The sequence below is a fragment of the Triticum aestivum genome, chromosome 3A (assembly GCF_018294505.1).
Source record: "Triticum aestivum cultivar Chinese Spring chromosome 3A, IWGSC CS RefSeq v2.1, whole genome shotgun sequence".
In the NCBI taxonomy this organism is placed as follows: domain Eukaryota; kingdom Viridiplantae; phylum Streptophyta; class Magnoliopsida; order Poales; family Poaceae; genus Triticum; species Triticum aestivum.
In genome coordinates this window covers 9,590,237-9,605,974 of record NC_057800.1, presented here as the reverse complement: position 1 = coordinate 9,605,974, position 15,738 = coordinate 9,590,237, and the positions used below count along the sequence as shown (strand labels likewise).

General features: G+C 48.6%; 1 protein-coding gene across 1 annotated transcript; it reads right to left on the bottom strand.

Annotated features, from left to right (window-relative positions):
* Nucleotides 1–10,578: 10,578 nt before the first annotated feature.
* LOC123057492 (uncharacterized) lies at nucleotides 10,579–15,466 on the bottom strand. Its single transcript, XM_044480448.1, has 3 exons — nucleotides 15,394–15,466; nucleotides 12,993–13,195; nucleotides 10,579–12,004 (listed from the first exon to the last, which is right to left on the bottom strand). The coding sequence occupies exons 2-3, from the start codon at nucleotides 13,078–13,080 to the stop codon at nucleotides 10,791–10,793; spliced, it is 1,302 nt and encodes a 433-aa protein (XP_044336383.1). The 5' UTR covers nucleotides 13,081–13,195; nucleotides 15,394–15,466; the 3' UTR covers nucleotides 10,579–10,790.
* Between the last annotated feature and the right edge of the window lie 272 nt (nucleotides 15,467–15,738).

Here is a 15,738-nt window from a genome sequence, read left to right as displayed (position 1 = left end):
TAGTGACGAGTTTGGTGTAGTGTGGTTGCGACGCAACAAAACCGGCGTGACAACTGAGTCTGAGTAGGAAAGAAGATGGCGTGCAGAGTGTCTGGGTGATTATAAAACTTGTCCAAGTGGCGGATCGAATGCACTTGTTGAAGTGAAGGATCTGACTGGTGATGAAGTACTCGACCACTCAGGCGAGTGTCATTCAAAATGAGGTGCAGCCCCCGAGTGCGGCGTAGCCCCCGAGCATACTACAGGCTTCGACAATGGACATGCCGGAATATGAGAAATATAGTCTTGAATGGATGATTTGCAATTCATCGAGTCAGATTTGGGTAAAGATGAGGAGAAGCTTCCGAGTGATGCTCGAAAGAGGCGAACTCGCAAAAGAGTGAAGTGTGAAGTTTAATTATCAAAGGGACTTATCTGTCTCATGCCCGACGAGGTCTATATCATTGATATGATGAAGAGAATTCCATAGAGGGGTTGGCCGGACGTGTTTGAAGTCAACAGAGCGACAAGGTCAGTGTTGTGGTGCGCTAGGACCAGTATGGTGACCGAGTCCGAGCAGCGATGAAGTTGGCGCGTAGGGCCGTCGAGTGATCGCGTAACTTGTGTAAAAAATGGCACAAGTCAACACAATAATTTCTTGAGGAAATTTGATGTGTGCTGAAATGATTTGTGTGAATAACACCCATAGACACCCGCTGGGAGTGCAAGGGGCTTGCTGGTTGACCAGCAAAAGTTTAAAAGAGCGAAGGATTCGTTCGCACTTGGAATACTGGCTAAAATAAAACGGAAGTGTAGTGTTTTGACTGAGTTGCAGCCCCGAAGGACCGATGCAAACTCGAAATGAAGAACGACACATGGTGTTCGTGAATGATATATGCGAAAAAATGGAAGCTGGACATGGGAGTCACATGACCAGTACTAAGCAAGTATGTGAAAATAAGCAGTCGAGCGTAGAGGGACACTCGGTGGTGTGGCCTCTAAGTGAACGTGATGTGTGAATTATGGAATACTCGGGAAGGCGAAAATAACAGAATGCAAAATGACTTAGCTGTCTGAAGGCGCGCGGGGCGGTCGAGTGGTGATGAGGTGACCAACCGAGTGGCGACGCGCGGGGCAGCCGAGTGGTGATGAGATGACCAACCGATTGATGACGCATAGGGCGGCCGAGAGCTGATGAGGTGACCAACCGATGGCGACGCGCGGGGCGGTCGAGTGGTTATGAGGTGACCAACCTGGTGGCGACGCACGGGGCGGCCGAGTGGTTATGAGGTGACCAACCTGGTGGCGACGCACGGGGCGGCCGAGTGGTTATGAGGTGACCAACCGAGTGGCGACGCGCGGGGCGGCCGAGTGGTTATGAGGTGACCAACCTGGTGGCGACGCACGGGGCGGCCGAGTGGTTATGAGGTGACCAACCTGGTGGCGACGCGCGGGGCAGCCTAGTGGTTATAAGGTGACCAACCGAGTGGCGACGCGCGGGGCGGCCGAGTGGTTATGAGGTGACCAACCTGGTGGCGACGCACGGGGCGGCCGAGTGGTTATGAGGTGACCAACCTGGTGGCGACGCACGGGGCGGCCGAGTGGTTATGAGGTGACCAACCTGGTGGCGACGCGCGGGGCGGCCGAGTGGTTATGAGGTGACCAACCGAGTGGCGACGCGCGGGGCGGCCGAGTGGTTATGAGGTGACCAACCTGGTGGCGACGCGCGGGGCGGCCGAGTGGTTATGAGGTGACCAACCTGGTGGCGACGCGCGGGGCGGCCGAGTGGTTATGAGGTGACCAACCTGGTGGCGATGCGCGGGGCGGCCGAGTGGTTATGAGGTGACCAACCTGGTGGCGAGGCGCGGGGCAGCCGAGTGGTTATGAGGTGACCAACCGAGTGGCGACGCGCGGGGCGGCCGAGTGGTTATGAGGTGACCAACCGAGTGGCGACGCGCGGGGCGGCCGAGTGGTTATGAGGTGACCAACCTGGTGGCGACGTGCGGGGCGGCCGAGTGGTGATGAGGTGACCAACCGATTGACGACGCACGGGGCGGCCGAGTGGTTATGAGGTGACCAACCTGTATCATGTTTTTTGAACTTAGGCGAGTACCGGACTGCAGCTAAGCCCCCGAGTGGGAGGGTTGGTCTCCACTCGGTGGGATTTTTTTTTGAAACTTAGGCGAGTACTGGACTGCAGCTAAGCCCCCGAGTGGGAGGGTTGCTCTCCACTCGGTAGGACTTTTTTGAAACTTAGGCGAGTACTGGACTGCAGCTAAGCCCCCGAGTGGGAGGATTGCTCTCCACTCGGTAGGATTTTTTTGAAACTTAGGCGAGTACTGGACTGCAGCTAAGCCCCCGAGTGGGAGGGTTGCTCTCCACTCGGTGGGATTTTTTTTAAAACTTATGCGAGTACTGGACTGCAGCTAAGCCCCCGAGTGGGAGGGTTGCTCTCCACTCGGTGGGATTTTTTTTAAAACTTAGGCGAGTACTGGACTGCAGCTAAGCCACCGAGTGGGAGGGTTGCTCTCCACTCGGTAGGGTTTTTTTGAAACTTAGGCGAGTACTGGACTGCAGCTAAGCCCCCGAGTGGGAGGGTTGCTCTCCACTCGGTAGGATTTTTTTGAAACTTAGGCGAGACAGATTCGCAACTAAGTCACCCACTGGGGGGATTGAGAGCATATAAAAAGAATAAAAATTATTTATGAGATTGTAAAAACTGTGTCGCGGGGTTACCGAGTGGTAATGAGGTGACCAACCGATTGACGAGGCCCGGAGCGGTCGAGTGGCGATGAGGTGACCAACCGATCGACGAGGCCCGGAGCGGTCGAGTGGTGATGAGGTGACCAACCGATCGACGAGGCCCGGAGCGGTCGAGTGGTGATGAGGTGACCAACCGATTGACGAGGCCCGGAGCGGTCGAGTGGCGATGAGGTGACCAACCGATCGACGAGGCCCGGAGCGGTCGAGTGGTGATGAGGTGACCAACCGATCGACGAGGCCCGGAGCGGTTGAGTGGTGATGAGGTGACCAACCGAGTGGCGACGCGCGGAGCGTCCGGATGATGTAGACGCGCCGCGAAATGGTGACGTACGGAGCGGCCCACTGACGAGGGTGTGTCCAACCGTACGGCACGCACGAGGCAGCCGAGTGAGGAGGCGCTGAGTGACGACCCGCGGGACGGCTGAGTCGGAGCATGTCGATGAAGTCAAGCCCAACCGAGTGATAGTGCGTGGGCAGTCGAGTGAAGTTGACGACGACGTGTTGTGCAGTCGATTGAGTTGCTTCATCGTCCGGGAGCCGAATCTGATCGAAACAAAGGGGAGGTGGGCCTTTCGCCGTAAGCATTGAAGGAGTCGTCCACGCCTAACGCAATGAAGGAGTTGTTCACGCCCAACGAATTGATGGACTTGCCCCACGTTCAGAACCTGCATGCAAGAGGTATTAGTGCTGATTAAGCAATAATTAAATACGATTCTGCATGCGATGGGAGTTATCTTCCTGCCGGTTTATTGCCAGATCGTGGGAGGTCCACTGCTCATTTTAATCCAGCGATGTGGACCAGGCGACGTTGGTGGAGATGACCTGCAGTCGATTGCCGCCGTCCAGTATTTGTGTGCATAATCTGCATGAAAGAGGTATTAATGCTAATTAGCAAGAATTAAATACGATCCTGCATGTAATGGGAGTTTTCTTTTCCCAGGGATTGTTTCTCCCACTGCATGCAGGGGCAGCCCAGAGGAGAGCTCCGCTGCGGCGGAAACTGCCAGTCTGGCCGGAATCGGTCGGCAGCCGAGAGGTGGTGACGAGGTCGATGAGCGACTGACTGCGGCCCATCGGAGACGCGGGCCGGTGCTGCCAAGGGCGAGACTGACGCGCGCACTGGTGGCCGTGTTTTACTGCTCAAGGAGCTGGAGTTGTGCGCCGGTCAGAGCCGTGCTTGGACGCCCGCGGAGCCGGGCCGAGTGCAGGCAGCCGTGCCTCACCGTCCGAGGAACCGGGTCGAGCGTTGGTCGCCAGGGTCTGCCGCCCGCAGGCCGGGCGTTAGCAGCTGAGCGTGTGTGGGCGCTGGGTGACGACGTCGCAGTTGAAGTCGGAGATGACGCCGGGCCGGACCGTGATGGGGACGTGCATGGAGGCGCGGTTAGCTTCTTGCTCCAACGCCGGGATCGAGCGGGTGCCTCCACGGGGGAGAATTGTGCCAGATGACCAGCGTCGGAGGGAGGAGGTGCCGCGCGTGGGGATGTCGTAGACGAGGCCGAAGACGACGCAGTGGACGCCTCACCGGAGGGCGTTTGTACGAGCTCGCCGGCAGTGTCGTAGACGAGGCCGGAGACGACTCAGTGGACGCCTCACCGGAGGGCGTTTGTACGACCCGCGCGAGTGGTCGTTTGTGGTGGTTGCCATTGATGATGATCCCGTGAAAAGGCAAAAAAGATGGAACGACTTGTTCTTTTCTCTTCTCCTCTGCTTCATGACCGATCATGCATGGGTGTGTCTGATCCCACAGGAGGAAAAGACAAACTTATTGTTAGACAATTTATTGTAAAAAGACTAGATCGAATGAATACTTCCCTGATCCTTTTGCTTGTACGAATGGCGCGATGGCCAGAACTTCAGCGGCCAATTTCTCTGGCGATGGTAGTTGATCCGCTGTCGAAGATTGAAGAAAAACCATTTGCACCATGGCTCGATAGACGCCAGGCCCCACGGTGGGCGCCAACTGTCGTGGTTCTAAGTCTGACAGTAGAATAGGGGTAGTATAACGGAGCATGATCTATCGAGATGCATATGGGTGACACGGTGGTTTTAGCGAGTTCGGGCCTCTCACGGTGAAGATAACAACCCTACGTCTCGTGCTCCGGAGAGGCTTTATTTTATCTGAGTATATGTCCGGAGATTACAATGTGTGTGAGAGAGAGGAACGGATCCCCATGCCTGAGCTAAGTCCTGAGACTAATGGTGAAAAGAGAGAGAGGTGGAAGAAGAGCCCCCCCCCTTTGGTCTAGTGGTGGGGGGTGGCTTATATAGAGTGCGCCACCCCCTCACCTCCTATGTTACAAAGTGGGGTATGAATGTCATAATGCCAGCCCACTATTAAGCCCTCACTATTAGAAAGATGCCGACTGCTTTGCTGCCTGCTGGTCTTCGTATATCCGAGTGAGTCGTACGGTCGAGTGGTGAACTGTCATCCGAGTGGATGGTATGTTGCTTGGTCGAGTGGATGGTGTGTCTGTATGAAATTGACCTGGACCCACATGTTGTGTGGACCCCATGCTTCATGATATTTCGACCCTTCGTGGGCCTACCTGTTATGTATATCCCCAACAGCGCCCTCATGTGCCCCGTCCTTCATGGAGTGTTCCTCAGACGGCACTCGGCAAACGTTGGTGCCACGTTCCCGGGTCTGTTCTGACACTCGACAAAGGGTTTGCCGAGTGCTTGATGGAAGGAACTTGCGGCTGCATTCACACTCGGTGCTCTTGAGTTACCATTAAGTCAACTGCGGCTGCATTCACACTTGAACGATTTTAATTTCTTAAGCTGACTTTTGGTGATTCAAGAGTTTAGGCAAAAGATTTCATCCGAAAATAAGCGAAATCCGAGACCAAAACAGCGTAGGCACACACACACACGGTGAGACAAACTAAACAAGTGAATCCCAGATTCAATTCAGATCGAGCTGGCAGTTCTTCATGTACATAATAATTAACAACAAAGTCTTGCAGAAACTTGCAGGGTCTTCCGGTGTGGCGCGAGTGCCGCTGATGTCTCCAGTGGTGGCGGCGGTGGCGGATCGATCGGTTCCACGCCCGGCCGATTCGGCGTCCGGGGCTTAGGGGATGGAGGAGCAGCCGGCACACGGATTCCACGAGAAGCACCTGCGCATAATCATGGTTCCTTAAGCTGCATGTACTCAGGCCGAGCGCAGCCGGAAACACAACGCACGTACCTTGGGCCGCCGCCGAGCATGCCAGGGAACAGCATATGAGGAGAGCCACCAGCGCCAAGGAAGAAGAAGAGCGCCTCATGATCGATCCTGTCTCAGCTTGTGAATTGAGTATTCTCCTCGAGTGTACGTAGTTTTATATAAGGAGGTGATCAGGAGCAGATTGGAAGACAGATTCTCTTTTGGTTCTAGCAATGGTCAAAGTCATCCTGGTCAACAGGGTTTTGGGAACTCATCTACTAACAATCAGTTTTAAATTTATAAATATTTTTATAATACATGGATGTATTTTAAAATTCCTGATATTTTTGTAAAATGCTAACAATTTTTGGAATTTCTGAACATCTTATGAAATACATGATCATTTTTTAATTACACATACACACAAAGTTTTTGAAATTGTTCGTGGGTTTTAACACATTCAGGATTTAAACATTACATGAATTCAAAATATTTTCATTAATTCTAAAATATTAGTGAATTTGAAAATGTTCATGAATTTTTATGTTCTCTAATTAAGAAATTATTCACGAATTTTGAAGAGTTAACGAATTTAAAAAAGGAAAAAGAGAAGAATAATAAAAAGAAGTAGATTTTGATTGTAAAAGAAAGGAAGAAATAGGATAAAAATTAAAAGAAAGGAAACTGGGAAAAAAACATATGGAACTTTCCCAAAACCAGATGAAAGATTCCATAAGTTTCACAAACCGGACTCTCTCGACACGCCTGCAGGTGCTCGCGACCTTAACGGTTGCAGAAGGCAATGGGCACGGCTATGTGCCGCCCATTGTGAGTCCCAGCGCAATGTCTGGCATGAGCTTTTTCCTTATGTTAGTTGTATATATCCATGACCATTGTTCAGTAATAATGCCGCGTTTAGACCCTATAAAAAAGTAAAGGTGATAGTTGTGAGCACCTTGAATCGGTGTGGGTTTATCAAGAAGGCGCATATATGGACAACGAGATGTTGGGTCGATGACTTAGGATGTTTGATTGCTGGTCTGCCTTTTCTTCTAAAAAGCAGTGTGATGCTACTTTTTGTTCTATGAGAAAGCTTTGAATTTTCAATTGAATGTCTCTATATTTACCTATGATACTAAAATTTAATTCAAGAAAGAAAGTTTCTGTATATTATATTTGTACATTGCATGGTACCTCTTCTAGTTAATGATGTAACCCTATTTTTTATGCACACCGTGAGAAGTTAAATTCACAATTTTTAAAAGATATAATTGGTACTTTAGAATGCGCACAACCACAACATCAAGCAGTAGTAGCAGTAAGCATTGGCACAATAGATGTCTCGGTACTAACGTGCTGGCTCTCTCTTAGTATTAATTAGACGACCCGGCTGATGCTGCGAAGAAGCTCGGTCTACATGCTGCTGCTGGAGGGCATGCAATGGTCGTTGCAGTTCCACAGTACGCTGCTCTTTTATTAAATTCCATGGCACCACCATCATCGGTGCTGCCTGACGCCCAAGCGTCTCACTGTCGACGTCCGGGGTGGCTTGCGGAGGGGAGCAACTGCCTACCACGATCACGGGATCCACCAAGGAAGCTACATGGACGTAAGCCGGCCAGCTACATGTCTCTCCTGGCGCAGCTACATGGACGTAAGCCGGCCACCCGGGCATAGAGTTAATATTATTGCTTCTTTATGAGGAGAAAAGGGAGTAGAAAAACAATCGAGCGGAGAGTAGCGACTTATGAGACACCAAGGAAGAGCAAATGAGAAGCAGCATGCACTGCCACAGCGCGTGCGAGTGCCATAGAAGAAGAAGAAGAAGAACGCTGCATGATCGGTCACTCTGGAGCTTCTAGTAAGCTCTGCTTCATTTATAGGCTAACAGAAGCTAGTAATCTAATTTAGTATTCTGCCACAATGGTCCAAGTCGTCGCTCGGTCAACCATGTACGTATAGTGCTATGTGCATATATGTCTCGGCTCAGGTGCGGTGCATGGATTCCGTGTCTCTGCCACATATTTGATCGCTCCGATCTACTATTTTTTCATTGATGATGATTGCGGCTTTGATGCGCGGGTCATATGAGGCCTTAGTATGACGACTTACGAACAGTCTACTACAACCAAAAGGTCGGTCTACATGCAATGGTCGTTGCAGTCTCACAATACGCCGCTCCTTTATTAAACTCCTTGGCAAAAACGGTTCGAGCGTCCCTCGCGTCTCTCCCCAGGCGACGCCAGGGATGAACCCTAGTGCCACCGCCAGCGTACCCCCCATTAGATCTCTCCTCCGCCGCTGCCGCAGACCTGAGCCGCGGTGGCAGCGGGCCCACTACCAAAATGTGGCGGGGTTTCTTTCTTCCGGGGGAGGCCTACTTCGTGTAGGGCGATGGAGGCCAAGGCGGGGTTTCTAGGGCGGCGGCACTACGACGGATGGTGGAAGACGACGATGGGAGGCTGCTGGTGTACGGTGCGTTTGCAGGATGCCGGCAACGCTTGTTGCTTCCCCTTCCCTGACTCATGACCGAAGATCGCATTGGTGATCTCTTCTAAGACTGCACGACATGTCACCGTTGAACCTCCACGGTCATCGGTGCAGCTGTGTCGATTCTGCCGAACCTAGTGGCGCCATCACAAGGTCCGTTCGGCTCGTGCTACCCAAGGATACCGCCTCCTGCCTACTGACCCTCCACGACGCGCTCATCAGATGCGGATGCGTCTCTAACGCTATAGAAAGTTGCGTGCTCGGGTGTTTGGTGATTGTCAACAGCAGATTGTCACTACCTTGAAAACATCGTCATCGGCACCTCCACGGCCCTGATTCCAAGGTGTGGACATGGGGATTCAAGGCGGTCGTGGCTGAAGATCATTAGGCTCTGAAGGTGTTATCTCGCATGCTCGTGTTGAGTTGAGATCGTCTACTATCGGTGGAGGTCCCAGGGAGTACTCTCAATGGATGGGGAGAAGATGACGATCCGCCGCTCATTCTGTTGGTGACTTGCAACTAGGGCCTCGGCAAGCGGGGGCGGCAACACTGGAGGACTGCATTTTTGGTGGTGCTCCTCGAGTACCGAGTCTTGATTCCCAGGTGAAAATTCAAGGTCTGGCCTTTATTGGTTGTACCTCGCAATGGCCTTGCTGAAGGCATTATTTTGGGATGAACTCAGACTTTCTCCGGGATAAAAACCCAAGATCTTCGACCGGGCAACGACAACGCTTGTGCATTGCTCCCTTCTTGGAGGCGTTGCTTTTAGAGAACCTCTTTTATATTCCAGATATTGTCTTCGGTGGTGGTTACAGTGCTGCTGATGTTAGTGATTCATCACCATGGCGGGGTCTATTTTTCTTCTTCTTTTTTTACTTCATTTTGGCTGTGCGTATCCTTGATGCCTTTGGAGATCTTGTTGGTACAGAGGCCGGGCGTAATTGGTATCTTTGCAATATTAATATATTTCCTTTGTCGATTTTTTTCCTTGGCACCACAATCATCGGGCGCTGCATTATGAAACACAATATGGCGCTAGACAAGGGCGAGTAACAGCGCAGTCCACGTGCCCTTTTACTGTGCCGAAGGGAAAGCGAAAGGAGAGAAAACTCAGTCTGACCCCTCCTCTTTGTCACTTCTCTCTCTCGCTCTTCCACGTTGCCATTTTCGCCGCTACCTTCGCCGGCCGGTTCCGGCGAAATCCGAAGGTCTCCACCGTCGTGCTAGCTACCACTCTCTTCCCCTACTCGCATTCTATATAATCCAAAGCATCGATTCGTACATCCCACCCACCTGCGGTTGCCCGCATCGGTTTTACCCGTCTAGAGTTTCGATGATGTCGACCTCCTCATCATGGGCAATGTTCCGGTGCGTTGGTCTGATTATTTACATCTCCTGACATGCTTTCTCGTGTTGTTGTACCTCATGGACAGCGCTCTCGTGCCTCCTCCCCTCCCATCACGGCGATGGCTCCTCCCCGAGCTCCACCCTCTTGTTTGTGCATGGCGGCCTGTGCAGCTCCGCCTCCATCCCCACGCTTGTAGCAGTGGCCCAAGAAGGAGTTCTAAACTCGGCATGAGGAGCCCGAGATTCGGCGGTGGTCCACGGCAGTGTCGCTGTTTTCCTCGGCATGAGGAGCCCGAGATTACACAGCATGGCTATCAGATTATACTGTGAGAAAAGAAGAAAAGAAACAAAGAGGAAATAGTACCACCGCCGATTTAGCCCGAGATTCGGCGGTGGTCCACCGCATGAAGAAAAGAAAAGAAACAAAGTCGGAGTCTAGTCAGATTACTAATGTTTACTCCGACTTGACCTTCTAATGCAAACTCCCACGTCTCCGTACTGGTCCTAAACGGACTAGTAGCTCATCGCCAGTGTCACTGTCACCGCCATCTTCACCGACAACTTCATCTACTCCAACCATCTCATAGTTTTTCTGACTTTTTTTAAAGTTCAAAATACAATTTTGACACTATTCAAAATATAGGGCTCCCTAGAGCTCGTCCTCCAAAGTGACTTTTTGTACAAGGTGCCTGCTATGCACGTTGTGTCTTACAGTTACAGGATGGGTACTTCACAAAACATGCTTACGCAGAAGATCTTGGGCGAAAAGTTTTCTCATCACCGACAGATCAAGATCGTATTAATGCAGGTGTGCAGGTACAGTTGACTCTAGAAAGATTTTCTTGCCCTCCTTTTGGCGTGCGGCCTGCCAAGCGAATCCCAGAAACAACGACCATTTGATCAGTTGGGTTCAACGTTGATAAACGGCGGTAATTCATCCTATGGAAGAATTCAACGGCCAACAAGTGCTTCTGCATCACTGTGGAGGCTAAACTAGGTTAAAAATTGGTGTACTATAGTAGTACAGAGAGACACATCCAACAATTACGATACAGTAGAAGTACTAGCTTAGTCGTTGCGAATTTAAATGTAGCATACCAACCAATGATGGTTGCAGACCAAGCCGGACAGAAACCATATACCTTAGCAGCAGCAGCAATGCCGCCGTTATGAGTAAAACATTTGCCAAAAACTTGAGCATGCCGGAGGAAACCACATCGTCCTTGCTGCGGCCAGCGGCTGCTGCTTCTCTTTTCCACGGCCAATGCCAGTAGCGTAGCATGAACACAAGGTAGTAGGTCAGAACCCCTGAGACGCCACATGACACCATGATCCTCGTGCACCAGGAGAGCCCAGAAACATCCATGGAGTTCACCATGTATGCGAAAAGAGGAAATACCACCAGTGTAGATAGGGCAATGAGCCCCTTCATGCGTGGCTTCATTTTGTCGACGCTGATGAGTGGGTGGTGGTGTGGGCGGTCGAGGTGAAGGCTGTACCAGAGGAGCACCGGAACAACCTCCGGCATGCAGAACAGAACCACATCCTCGCCCAGCCACTCCGCGGCCAATGTGTGTGCCGTCACCAGTAGAAGTAGAAGCAAGGTCTTGTGGAGCAACTCTGACGCCGGTGCACTGCCCGGAAAAGGATCAGTAGGCAGCTTCATCATCATGCGCGTCAATGCCGCCACAGTGGAGCTCAGGAACAAGAGAAACTGTGTGATGGCGAAGCCCATAGCTGCACCATCGTCAAGTTGATCCATCACCAACAGCGCCCCGAACGTCACCACCACTATGATCTCCAGCTCCATAGGTGTCTTGATGATGGTATTCTCATCGACCATAGAAGATTGTGGAGTAACTTTACGACCAATGTCGCCAGTACAACGATTGAGCTTAAAGTACAGTGCTCCTATGAAAGTAATGGCCATAATAGGAAAGATGGCAAGTAAGAGGAATCTCCAATTGATGTCCAGCAATAGCAGGTAGGAAATAATCACAAGAACGCCTGTGTCTCTGAAAATCCTGACGTTAGGACGCCATGCGACCCACGACTTCAAGGGTGTCAAGTTCGGGAAGATCAATTCGTGCCATTTCAGAAGTATATAGGGGTAGCAAATAGCAACCACCATTGTGCCAGCCACCAACTCAGTGATTTCTTTGTGGGTAAAACCATCATCACTTAATAGAAACACATGGAAATTGCAGGCACTGCTGACGAGTTTGCAGGTTGCTACTATTAGGCATAATAATGTTCCATCAGATTCCTCCAGTTTGCCTAAAACAAAAATTCAATGGAGATGATCAGACCTAGGAGCCTAGCTCAAATATTTTAAAATGTCTACCTAAAAGTCACTTATGGACAGAGGCGGTCAATATATTTCACCCCCACCCCATGGATGTGTAGCCTCCTTGAGACCTTAGACGTTGGGTTGATGTATGTGGAAACTATTTTCATTAATAATATATTAGCTATGTATTGAATATGGGACCTCTTGGCTCTAATATCATGTTGAATTAGTGCTCCAGCTAATTTATCCAAAAGTTTGAACTGATGGGGGAAGGTGATATACTCCAAAAACTCAATATATTTGAATGATTTTAGTCTCTATGAAATCATGTACTCTGAATTCTTGGTATGGGTTTGAAATACTCCAAAACCTCAATATATTTGAATGATTTGTGGATAGGCGAATGTTTTAAATTTGATAGTCGTCAATTTGTGCATTCAGAATCATGGAGCCAGACACCATGTAGCCCCTTGTAAGGAACCGGATTGGGGCTTCAAGGCGCCTGTATTCTGCAAACTTAAATAATGAATTCTAGACTAATTTGAATTTATTTCCAATGATTTTATTTTATATCATTGAAATTAAGTACTTAATTTTTCATAAAAGAATTCAGTTAAAATCATTTCAAATAAGGTATGTGAATTCAAATACCCATCTTCAAGTTATGGTGAATCATATAAATGAATGGGTATGTAGTGGTTTATAATACTGTAAAAAGTAAACGAATCTGAATCACATAATAGGACAATATTCCTTTGTGAAGAAACTATAGACTCCTATTGATCATTGAGATGGGCTTTAGCTTCCACGTTGAGAAAATCATACAGCATAGAGCATCATCAGATCAAGCTCTTGAGTTTATGTGATAAGAAACAGTTAGTTTCCTAAAAGAAAAATTGTATAAATAACTAGTACATACCAGCTAGTACAATGAAGTAACAACTTGGACATGGAAGTGAGTGGATGTAGGCTTACTGATCAATCGCGAATGAGGTGGTGGCTGATGAGCGTGTCCATTGTGTGACACGATTTCTTGGCGCTGAGATCCTAGGCTCCACGCCATTGATTATTATATATCCACTTCGGTCGTTCACAGAGGATTTCCGAGCTGGTCATGGTGGATCGATGGGCCAACTTGTGTGGCTACTCCTTGATCAATCTGTGTATCTGCAATCCAACTGCAATCTCACCATTTACATATGCATGCACACACATTATATCAGACAGGAATAAAACTCGCTTCATATGATCTCTTGAAGCATGAACTGCAATGGTGCATGGAGATTATTTTTTATATTCTATGAACAACTTCTTATAATGATTTTCACCATCTAATTCTGTCACACCCAGACATAACAACTGTCTGTCTACCTTCATGCTGCGTCTTCGCCCCCATCAAGGCTTCAACACCATTTTCCAGCTAAAACGATAAGAAGTAGGCTTCAAGCCCACCGAACATGCCTCTTTTCCTATCCCTCCACTGCCTCCTTCACATTGAGGAGCCATCTCGTGTCGTGATATGCCAGCCCATTCCTCCACAACCCGGAGCTCAATTTGGAGGGCAGAGGCCTAGATATTCCATCGGTGGTTGTTGTGGTTGCCCAGTAAATTAATATCCATGTGTTATTTTGTATCTATTTTTTTTAGCATTTTTCGCTATATACACAAATATTCTACGAGGAACGTTGCTCTTTTTAGAAGATATTTGAAATTATATTAATTTACTGGCACGAAGTTGTACTTATTTGTATGTATGCATTTTCTCATATTGTTTTCCAAACCTAGACACCCTTCCGTACATGATTTAGGGCTAAAGTGCTTTAGAATGACAAAATCTGTCGCAAGTATTCTTTTGAATGTGAAAAATGTTTACCCATGTGAACTTGAAGTTCTCTAGGACTTCTTTATGCTTGTAATTTGAATAAATTGATATAATATAAAATCATTCAAAAATGTTAAATAAACAAAATTTTGTAAGTAAATTCTCCATATTGCCCACTGTGATTGGATTAACTTATGATCCCCTTCCCTTCCCTCTGCTCCTCGCCCTCCGTTCTCAAAGCCATGATCAGCTAAGTAGGCGTCGACGACTGCTAAACCACCAAGCCCTTCCTCCATGTCCCTGATGGGCGGTTTGTTCTAACGGTTTACTGTCTCTTCCTTGCTTGTGGCCATGTCGGGTGCTGCTACTCCAGCAAGCTTGCCATCTTCTTCATCCTTGCCATGTGCAGCTCGGGACCTGACTATTTTCCGGACAATATTTTGTTCTAGGATCTTCCTTGCAGACACGTCATGGTGGGCAGGAAAGGGTCTATAGTTTTCTACTCTCTCCGTCTTTATAAGACATTTTTGCAAACATAGCTTACAAAAACGTCTTATATTATGCCACAGAGGGAGTATCAATTTTGTTCTGGATATTGACTTTTTCTTCTGAATATTCGCCTATGCAACTTTGCTCTGAATGCAAGTTTGCATGGGAAGCTGCGTCGTCAATGCAGGACGTTTACATTGTTCTCTTTCTTTAAATATAAGTGTCCTTGCGCTGGACAGGTGTTGGCCTTCTTCTCTAGCTGGCCTTCATCTCTAGCTAGCTCCAAGCCGGCCTGACTTTTGTTTGGACATGCGTGAACAATTATCCCAGCACTTACACGAGTATGCATGAGTTTTCTTTTTGTTCAGAGAAAGCAGTATGCATGAGCTGAGAAGCTCCTCCAGGTAATAGAGAGGCAAGTAAGAGGAAGTTACCCCCCAAGAAAATACGCTACCGGAAGATTTTTTTTTTTGAGAAAAGATTGAACTTGACCTGTTCAAATGATCATATAGGATACCTATGCGTACCATAACCTATGATGCCCTTCCCTTCCCTCCGCTCCTCGCCCTTCCTCCTCAAAGCCATGGCCAGCTGTGTAGGCGTCGATGCTTGCTAAAACACCAAGCCCTTCCTCCATGTCCCCGATGGGCGGTTCGTTCTAACGGTTCAGTTTTCTATAAATTTTGTTCTGAATAATATTATAACAGATTTTTTTTTCTTCTGAATGTCTCCTATGCAACTGTTTTCTGAATGCAAGTTTGCATGGGAAGCTTATTGTTCTCTTTCTTTAAATAAGTGTCCTTGCGTTGGCGAGGTGTTGGCCTTCTTCTCTAACTAGCTCCAGGCCGGCGTGAATTTTGTTTGGACATGCATGATCAATTACCCCTGCACTTACACGTGTATGCATGAGTTTTTTTTTCCAGATAAAGGAGTATGCATGAGCTGAAAAGCTCCTCCAGGTAATAGAGTGAAGTAGGAACAGAAGCATTTCCTGCTGGTGCTTGCACAAATTAAAGAGTAGGGAAGAGGCACAAAGCACGTAAAGAGTACATCACGCGTGTGTACCTTGTCCGATGCTAGCTCCTTCACATATTCTGCCCATATGGACGCTGGAAGTATATATATGTATGTATCTCAGCTACCTGCACCAATGTCCTGCTAACAATGGCATATATAAGGCAGAGTCAGAAGAGTAGACGTCACTGAGGTGCTTGCGTGTGGCCCACGATTCTTATCTCTTATTCTCCACTTTTTAATTAAACAACCATTAAGAATTTGAGAGTAACCCACACGTCATCATCTAGAGGTAAATGATGTAATCCGTCTGTTCCATAATACAGTGCATATCGATTTTTTGAAAAGCCAAATCTTACAAACTTTGACCAAGTTTATGGAGAAAAACATTCACAT